We start from the raw sequence: 10,111 nt of genomic DNA on the forward strand, positions 1-10,111 counted from the left end.
GGATGTCTTAAACTGAAAATATTTTGGGTGGCCCTCCGTACTCTTTTAAAGGGAAGGAGGTATTGCTGGAAACATTATAGTCCTAGCACTTTTTATGTATTCAAACCACCCTAATCCGCGAACTGGGAAATAATAATGACGGCTTGGTTTGGCATATTGATGCGTGCGACTGTCGACGCTTGTTGCGTCCATTGCGGGTCTCGCTTGAATTTTTTGTAATGTAACATGGCGTAACAATGTCTCGCGCCTCCAAGGTGCGCTCATCTTGCGAAGCAAAGGAGCGGTGCAGAACAGCCGACCTCAGCAGTGAGGTTCCCTCGCTCCATAAATTCTGCGGCGTATTGCGCAACAGAATAGCGGACATTATGTTCCTGTATCCGACCTGTAGCGTGCGCGCGAGATCTTTGATGTGTACACCCTCTAGAAACCCCTCAACTCCTTCGGAGAGCGCGAGGGGTAACGACATCACCCCGTGACGTCGAGAGTTCCACGCGAGTATATAGCGCCCTCTCCTTGTCCGTAGCAGACGAATTCTCGTTGGGAAATGAGACCTCGCGGCTGCTCCCCACGGGGATGCTACGTCACACGTACCTGGTTACGTCACGCCAGGAGATCGGGCCAGACCTCTAAGATCGTGCCGCATCGCTCGTGGCTCTTTTTTTTTTTTTTTTTCCTTTTCGTTGTCCGGTCTGCAACGAATAATATGAGCTCCTACGAAAGAGCGATGGGCACAGGTGACCACCAGGGCGCGCGCGCCAGGCCTCTGTTCTGCCAGTCTTTCAAAAATCCTCCGCTATGGTGAGCTACCTCCGCTCTTGGGAAAAAACGAGTCGGAGAGTGAGGGGGGGAAGGAGGATGGTACGTCGTTGACGTAGTCTATTCCCCTGGCATGTGACGTAGACCGGGGCGGCTCAAGCGCGTATAAGCAGCGGGTGAGCTGCCAAAAAAGAAACGAAGAAACGCACGGGGACCTATCGACGTCACGGGGAGGATTTTGTACGCGGCTGCTTCCTTCGAGTGATTTACAAAAAAAATTACAAAATTTGACTGCACAGTCACAATACACCGCACAGCGAAAATATTTTGTATGGTGACTCCTGATTGGACAGCTTGACGAATGAGACAGGGATTCGAACCACGTTAAATGTCACCTCGTTGCTCCACACTTGAACTACGGACAAAAAAAAAACGCTGCTTTATTTTATTTCGTATTTCAATCAACTTCACTCAAAGGCGCAGAGCGCAAAATATAAAGGCGAATTTTCGAAAGAACTCGCAAAACTTCATAGCTTCCGATTCTCCAAAAGTAGGTGACGTGGTTCATCCGGAGGTGTGTATCCTAGCAACTGCGCGTGCACCTTTCCGTTCTCCGCTCTCCTCCTAACATTGCATGGCTTCTGGTGGTGACACAGCTATGGTGAGGAGACGGAAAGAAAGCGACCTTCAAGGAGCACTGTTGCCAGACGGATGGCAGATGTTGCGCACAGTGTGACCTCGTATTTATCCAAAAATATAAATTAAGTTTGCGGTGCTTCCGCGTCACACAGAGAATGTTTTGGGAGAATACAATGTGATGGATTGCAATGACATCAATTTCTATAATCACTCTTAGAAATGAACTTCACCGCATAGCACGCTCCTAGCCAACCATCATCTCGAATGATATCGTTATCTGTCTTGATTTGTTGAAAACGGGAGGTGTACGCCTTTTTGTGTGACTCCTATGCTGTTCATAATTGTCACAAAAAAGGCGTACGCCTCTCGTAGGGCAATGAAATAATGAGCCCCTTCACAATAAGGATCCAAGTCCTATGGTGTCCAAAAAGGTCGAAAGAGCTTTGAGGGCAGAGCTTTGGTGGACTGGATTTGGCCAGGGACCAAGCTGACACGGGTACACGCTTGCTGGTCAATGCAGGGCCGTTTACTGCGAGAGTTTGGCCATTGGGAGGAGCTTGTCTTGAAGCACGTCATTTGACGTAACACGGTGGGCGGTGCCAAGGCCAGTGCCGCCATTTTGGAGCGGAGGTGCAGTGTAGCCTTGAAATCTGCCCGTGCTGCCGCGGCTCGCCTTCCGCTCCGACCAAGTGGGCGGAGTGATGACGTGTCCGACGTCACGGCTGGCTCAATGCTCATTCGTCTTAATTATCACTGAAGACTGTTCGTGTGACAGAGGCGTTAAAGTCGCGGATTCCATTCCCGACAAGATTGGCTCGATGGTGGGAAATGTCACGACTATAAGGACCTGCTTGGTCTTTCGCTTGCTTATAAAAAGGTGTAGGAGGGCAGCGACAACGAATGGCATGTTATTCTGCTGGGCATGGAAGCCATATTGGGGCTTCCAGCTCAACGTCAGCTTACGTGTAACATCACGGTACCATGATTGGTGTGAAACTCGATGCATTCTATAGGTTGGTAAAGACGCTTGGTAAAGACCTACGCAGAAAAAGAGGCACTTGCGACGCATATGTTGACTGGTGTGTTACAGTGTGTGCGTACGTAACCCCCAACTTAGCAGGCGCCCCACTCGGAAATTATCCGAGCATTATATCGTTGTGCAATTTATAAGCAGTTACCGATATCACTGCTTAAAACACTCCTTTATTCTGTTGTAACACACTTTACAACGACAAAGGGTACGTGCTCGCAAACCTTTGGGATGAAGACGACGTTTTTTTCCATTGCTCGGAGCGCGCGGCTGTTTTCAGTGTGGCCCCAGTGATTCGCATTCCAAAGGAGTCACGGCGGTAAGTCCTGTCACTTCTGCCAGCACACCATTTTCTAATCAACGCTTGCATGTTTGCCGAAGTGAAAGTACGACCCCCACGTCTACCGTTACTTCCAGCTAACATCTTGAATTCTGTTATCCGCGCGCGGGAGGTCGGGGTCAAGCATGTAGCCCCCACGACCTTTCGGTTTCTCTTCCGCTGGATATCGTTCGCTGACAATAGCGTTAGCGGCCTGGTAACTGCTACGAGTTCGTCGGGGTCAGGATGAAAGCAACGAAGTCGTCGGTCCGGTTTATTGGCAGCAGTAATTGTTCGTTGCGGCGAGCGATGCCAATTGTTACGTTACATGTTGCGTTGTGTGTTATGCGAGCTAAAGGATTTGGTCAAGGTGTTTGACTTTAAACGGGCAGCTTGCAATCAGGAGCTGGTGAGAGAATTTGTCTGTAGGCGCGCAACACTGTGCAGCGTAGCATGCAGAAATCACTACGGTTGCAGACGACAGCGAATTGTCAGCGAGCGACACATAGCAGACGACCGTTTGCAGACGTTGTCTGCGTGGTAGCAGGTAACAGAAATTGCAAAATGCTTTGTCAATGAAACTTTTTACTGTTGACGTAACTGTTGCAGCGCAACGTGCTCAATCTTCCATTTTCAATAATTTCTTCCGTAAATGCCATTATAACCCACTTCCGTGTTTTCCTGGTGCAGCAGTCACGGCCACCAGTACTCAGAAGTAACAAAAACGGTGCTGAAAGGCATTGTTGAATACAGGAAAATCATTTCCCAACACCCAGAAAGATTGCCTCTCGTTGAATACGGGGTAATAAAGGCGTGCTTGGAAGAAAAGCCCGTATTGAATGCATTCGGCAACATTGATCGGTGCATTCAGAGGCAGACCTGGAATCTGATGCGGAAATCGTGTTTATAACGTAAAGAGCGTACATCAATGAGCCTGCTTCGATCACTATTATTATCATTGCGGATGGTCGTGTAGGAGCTATTTCATGAAATGGTCGCGGCCATTCCCAAGATTTTTCCCCGGAATACTGCAATGTTACGATTAAATATGGCCGTGCCGTACCCGTGAAATGTTTAGATGAGGCGCCAAATCATGCGGAACAAAATATGTGAAGAGATGAGGAAATATCGTAGCAGACGAAAATAGCAGACGACAGCTCACAAATGCAGCCTGCTAAAACGCATCGCCCTGCACGAGGCCATTCTGACTTAGAGACCTCTTATGAAGTTGTCACGCGTCTACCGTTGCGTTTGGAAATTGAAAAATACATCGTAAACAAACAATAGTAATGTCCTCTGCGTGAATAACTGTTGCATAGCAGCCTCGCAAACGTGACCTACATGACGCCGTTGAAGTAACAGGTAAAAAAGTAAAGTAGGCAGAAAGCAGCACGCAAGGAAACGACAGGAAGCACACGCGATGACCTTAGCTTTCTTCCTCTCCCAAAATTGGCTGCAGGCTTCTCCACTGCGATGTCCGTTTTGCAACGTTCGTCTGCTTTCTGGAACTCCCTGTCGTCTGCCAACAACGTCTTCTCATTGCTGGCCTTTGCTTGGATTTTTAACGCGAAATGTCCTTACAGTGCAATTTCATCGACATACACGTAACGACTTGTCGCCTCGTTAAGGGTCGCTGGAACCGCAAACGGTTCTCATGGACAGGTTACCAGCATTAATTGTCGTCTCGGGCAAAGACGACATCGACGTTACACGAAAAATGTATGCTAAAAAGAGTATGCATGAATGACCACTGCAACAATCACGGACTAGTACTCTCAGGGCAATATACGTGATATTATTACCCTGTCCGTCGCTTCGAATAAACCTATTCCCTGTTTTGCCAGGAATGCGATTCTGTTGGACTTTGTAGCTCAATTCCCTGTCAATCAAAAAGGCGACCGCCTATATTCATTAACACGTACGTTCACGAGGCGGTAGCCTGTCGAATGCTGATAATAATGCGGCTTTCCACTCGAAGGATATACGTCAGCTGCGATAATTTCCGGCAACGCCGTCCCTGACCTCCGGGGCCTTGAGGCAAAGTGGTGCTACTGCTACAAGAATGTTGTAGGAACGGCATAACGGTCTTCTCTATCGGGACGAGGAAGGGCATCTGAGGCCACTCGTCATTCTCAGCAACGCGCCTTGACCCAGCGAATTCTTTCGCACTTTCTTTACACGCTAGCTGACGTCATAAGTACACGAATTCAGCTCCAACTCATCGTCCGCGCTTATCACGCGTATATGGGGTATTAAAAAGTATGTCCAAGGCGCTTCGAGGCGAAGATGACAGTACTATAATTGAATAGTATTCAGCCTAAGATTCGTTCACGTGAAAGGGGGAGCTGTGACAGGTTGATCGATGCGTTACTTAGGACGAAGTGTCGCGACCCTATAGGTCAGCTCTTCTGTACAAACTAAGAAGATGATAAAGAGTACCTTAAGGTCCTCTAGGGAACTAAATGCGCGGAAGTCTATGCGAAGTGAGGTGGGGGGGGGGGGGGGTATTTTGACAACCTATAGCATGTTTCCTTTCCAACCAAAAAGGCGCTCAAGTCCGAGAATGGCCAAGAAACCGGCCGATGCCCCGTTGGTCTCGCTTGTGTCCTGGAGGAGCCGAAGTTGTGGTGCTTATTTAAGCCTGCTTACTGACCCGTTGTGTATGTCCTCTCTATCACCTGGCAGTACCTTCCAAAGATTTTAATGCCGCCAACGGAAAACGTCGTCGCCTGCATTGAACCGCGCATATACGGAATAGTAGCACGTATACGCAGAGCAATGGCGTAACTAAAACTCTCTATTGATGAGGACTGTATACGGTCAGCGTCCGTGAACAGGAGGACACAGACAGGTTGTTCACTGTTCTTGTTGTTCACGGTTGCTGTTCTTCAGATGGACGATCAAGCGAGGGCGGCGCGGCCGCAGGAAAGACACTCGGGTTCCCGCCAGGCGTCCCACCATGGGTCCCTCCAGGGTTCCCAACATGGTTCCCGCCAGGTGTCGCATCGGGGCTCTACGCACGAGTCCAGCTACGGGTCAGCTCGTGCTCTGGATGCTCCACCACCCATGCAAGTTCCCATGCAAGTCCCTCTGCAGGGTACTCAAATGATGCCTCCTGGGCCGTGGCCTCCGGCTCCATATTACAGCCAGGAGGGTATGGTGCCTCCACCACCGCCTCCGTCGCAACACAAGAGAAGTGTCGAGAGTCAAGCGAAAGCGAAGAGCAAGAAAAAGGGCACCAAGGTTAGGAACCCTGGTTCGATTCCCCGTCACTTACAGACTGATCTTGAGGTCTTGAGACTGATCTTTGCGGGCAGTCCGCTTTTTTGGGTACCAAAGTAGCCATGGTTGCGTGCGCTGTCTGTCACACGTATTGTGAACGCAGAAATACACTTACTACACACAACCGCGACATGTTTATTCGCAGAGCCACCGCAAGAGCGGCGCTGTGAGGCACGGAGGAGACGCCCCATCAGGACCTCCTCAAGACAAAGAAGCCATGGAGAAACTCATTGACCGTAACCGCGAGGCATTGGAAGCAGCCAATAAAAAGAAACAGCTTATGGCTCAGCGCCTTAACACGAAGGGATACGGTCTCTTGGGCGAACGCTACTACACCCTGCCGTGAGTAAAAAAACCACTTGACGCAATTTGCCGCAGGGGGGCATCGTTGCATTCGTCCGTTCACTGTGATACGGGAAACCACCGGGGTAGTTTTCATTACGATCCACCTAGGAGAAAAATATGTTTCAAATTGCGTGCAGCCGCTATGGCGTAGAGATGTTCGTCATGCTTCTGTTGCACGACCATGTCGTGCCTCCGTTGCTCATTGTGTTCCCACGATGAAAGCGGGGAGGCAAATCAAGCAAAAATGACGATTTCCCACAAATTTCCCAGAAAAAAAAAAAAAAACAATGTACCTTTACGCATACGCATAACATTGTCATGGGGTAACATCGCCAATCACCACACCACAGAACTTCACCACATAGCACGCTCCTAGCCAGCCATCATCCCGAATGACAACGTTCTCGCCCCTGATTTGTTGAAAACGGGAGGCGGAGCCTATTTTGTTCATTATGCACGGCACAGAATAGGCTCCGCCTCCCGTTTTCAACGAATCAGGGGCGAGAACGCTGTCATTCGGGATGATGGTTGGCTAGGAGCGTGCGATGTGGTGAAGTTCATTTTTAAGAGTGTCTCGCTTACCGTTGAACCAGGGGGGCATCCCAATGAAGTCTATACTGAGGGATGCTAGCCTGTTCTTTCTGTGGGACTTTACGAATCCCAAAGTTCCCTTCAGCCTCCGTTCCTGCTGGCTTCCCCCAACATCCCCTACTCCCCCGCCACAACCCATTCCTTAGGTAAAAAATCAGCTAAGGTATCTCTTCAGTGACGTTTGTCCGGATCATATACCGGGTGTTTCAGTTAAATCCCCGGGCTAAATAATTCGCGAACGGGTGCACCAATCCACGAGCTTTCTTTTTTACAAGTATCTGTCCGATACCACCTACAAGCTGCACACCGTGTGGATTAGTGGGAGGCGCTCATTATTAAGATAAAAATGCAAATGAGTTAAGTAAAAAAGCGTAACTTCTAAAGCAGGGCGCTGTCGGTATTAAAATGGGTACTACCCCCTTTTGGGACCTTCAGTGGACACCTTTTAGAGAAAAATCTGCCATCGAAGCGGGTCATTTGTTGCAGTAATTAATTGGTTTCGGTTTACGTATTTTTGTCGCGGCTTGTCGCTGCGAAGCGCAAAAGGACGCTCTTCCACTCCCTTATCCATCAATGAATTACGTCCTTACACCAATGAATTACACCAATGAAATACGCCCGGGGATTTAACTGAAACACCCTGTATATAGTGACAGGTTGCGTTTGGTTGCAATGTGCAGGTCGTACAGCGCCATGATCTTGGTGTGCATCTGGATCTCGCTGATATCTGGAATTTCCATCCTGGTCTTCGGCCTGATGTTTCGCGTGTTCGTGCAAGCGACTCCGTTTTTCTACCTTTCCCTGGGGACCAGCTCCAGTCTCCTGGCTCTGGCGGGATTCCTGACCGTCTTTCGCAGCAAGCAGCCGGGCTCCGGTCTGGTGCCCTGAGTGCCGCTGTAACGAATGCTGCTGCTTCACTCGGTCGCTGCCCTCGTCCGCTGGACCGTCCTGACGCCCGTGCGTGGATATTGAATAAAATGGTGTCCCTTAGTACCAAAAAGCGGAGACTCAATAGGTATATAGTTGGCAGTGTGGGGGAGCAATCTGGTGTTCAATGGGACCAATAAGAATGGTTCAAGCTCTCTCTCTCTCTCTCTCCTGTGACGTATAGCTAATGCTCCTCCTCCGCTTGATTATCGTGACGTGTAACATTTCAAAAAGTCAACCAATCGCAACCGTGCTTTCAGCGGCAGTATACACTCTTAAAAATGAACTTCACCGCATAGCACGCTCCTAGCCAACCATTATCTCGAATGATATCGTTATCTGCCCTGATTTGTTGAAAACAGGGGGCGTACGCCTTTTCTGTGACAATTATGAACAGCATAAGTGTCACAGAAATGGCGTACGCCCCCCCGTTTTCAACAAATCAGGGCAGATAACGATATCATTCGAGATAATGGTTGGCTAGGAGCGTGCTATGTGGTGAAGTTCATTTTTAAGAGTGTAGCCAACATCACCTATAGATAGAGAAAGCCAGCGCATTGCCTCTCACTCCTCCGCTACGTGGACATATATAGTCAGAATTCGACTGTTACTGAGATTCACCATTCTGCCTAAAACATTTCATTCTTCTTTTGTGTGTGTGTGTGTTAAATAGTGTCGTTCACAGAAGTGTTTGTATCCCACGCTAGGTGGCCGACAAAAACGGGTTGTATATAACAAAAAAGAAGGCTCGGATGACGCGGTATCGCGGCTAAAATATTACAACATTACCCGTGCGCGAGGACATTACACGAACAAATTTATTTATATAATCTATACTCTACCCCATTGCTGGTGGTGATGAGGGGAATGAAATGATGTCACAATAAGGACAATAAGGTTCGAAGTCCTATGGGGTCCAAGAAGGTCGATAGAGCTTTGAGGGCAGAGCGTTCGTGGCCTGAGTTTGGACAGCGACCGAACAATTTACGTACAACAGGATGGTTGTATCATGAATGATGAAAAGTAACAGTTGCGAGTCTGAAACACAGAACAGACAAACACAATACGAACCCAAGCTATACTTTTGTTTTCAAGCGTGCTTGTGTTCGTCCATATTTGTGACCTGCGTCGGCAGTCAAACCACGCACCTTGTGCTAAGCAATTACGCTACGCTGGCATCTATATTCACGATCACTTTACAATATCAGTTATGCACCGAGGAGCACCTGCACTTATAGTTCCCAGAATGGACTGTCAACCGCATAGTTCTCGAGAACACGTCCTATTATTACGTGGGCGACGGCCGAGAGGCGGAGCTGCTTCCACAAACACCACTCTACTACACATAGGATAACTGTTATAGGTGGTCCCAAGGTCTCTGGTTGGAACCCCACCGAGAAATTATGATAGCCAGAAAGCTTCTCCGTCTAATACGTTTCATCTTTGCGCAATATCAGAGACGTTTCAAACGTGCGAGCCGGAGTGCACCGGTATTGCTGCTCGGTACCGATTACACGTGAAGTTTCCATTCCGATAAAGCACTATACATATACAGCACAAGTTTCTTGGCATTCACCGCACGTACTTTTGGTGGACGCTGGAGTGTTTGCATCCTATCCCCGTTTGAGCAATAGCACTTATCTTTGCTCTTACGTAAATAGCCAACACATTTACGCGCGCTCCAATCAGTGCACATATGACGTCAAGTGATGTGTTCTTCATGACACAATCCTGGGAGCGTATAGATGTTATAGAGCGAGCATATAGTCGCGCCTTGCAAAATCCCCGACCGTCTTCCCACTACATACACTCTTATAAGGAGGGAGTAACTTTAGCCCTGTTGAAGGCTTCGGGGGGGAGGGGGGGTTCGGGGGTTCAACCCCCCTCCCCCCCGCAATCGTACCTTTGGTGGTACATTTGGGAGAGGGAAACGAGGGAGAAATCCTCCTCCCATGTAAAGCACCCATAGAACACCTCCCGAAATATTTTTTTCTGGCTACGAGTTTAGGGTCTCCATATTTGTAGTGATGTGGAGTAAATTGCGGGGTCAGGGACGAAAATTGAGAGTAATTACAATGTAAAAGTCTAGAAGATAATTACTCCCGAATTTTCTCTTCTTGCATAGCGTTATTGTCATGTAGAAATCCTGTAACCCGCTAAAATTTGTATTCACCCCCGAATTTTCGTATCGACACTTCGGGTGTAACCCCCAAATCGAAAAC

The 10,111-nt window shown here is 48.6% G+C and overlaps 1 protein-coding gene across 1 annotated transcript; it reads left to right on the plus strand.

Moving 5' to 3' along the window:
• Nucleotides 1-2,635: 2,635 nt before the first annotated feature.
• LOC135392639 (uncharacterized) lies at nucleotides 2,636-7,962 on the plus strand. Its single transcript, XM_064623355.1, has 4 exons — nucleotides 2,636-2,744; nucleotides 5,637-5,987; nucleotides 6,172-6,368; nucleotides 7,643-7,962. The coding sequence occupies exons 2-4, from the start codon at nucleotides 5,637-5,639 to the stop codon at nucleotides 7,848-7,850; spliced, it is 756 nt and encodes a 251-aa protein (XP_064479425.1). The 5' UTR covers nucleotides 2,636-2,744; the 3' UTR covers nucleotides 7,851-7,962.
• Nucleotides 7,963-10,111: the final 2,149 nt, after the last annotated feature.

This window comes from Ornithodoros turicata, chromosome 4, assembly GCF_037126465.1.
Source record: "Ornithodoros turicata isolate Travis chromosome 4, ASM3712646v1, whole genome shotgun sequence".
Taxonomy (NCBI): domain Eukaryota; kingdom Metazoa; phylum Arthropoda; class Arachnida; order Ixodida; family Argasidae; genus Ornithodoros; species Ornithodoros turicata.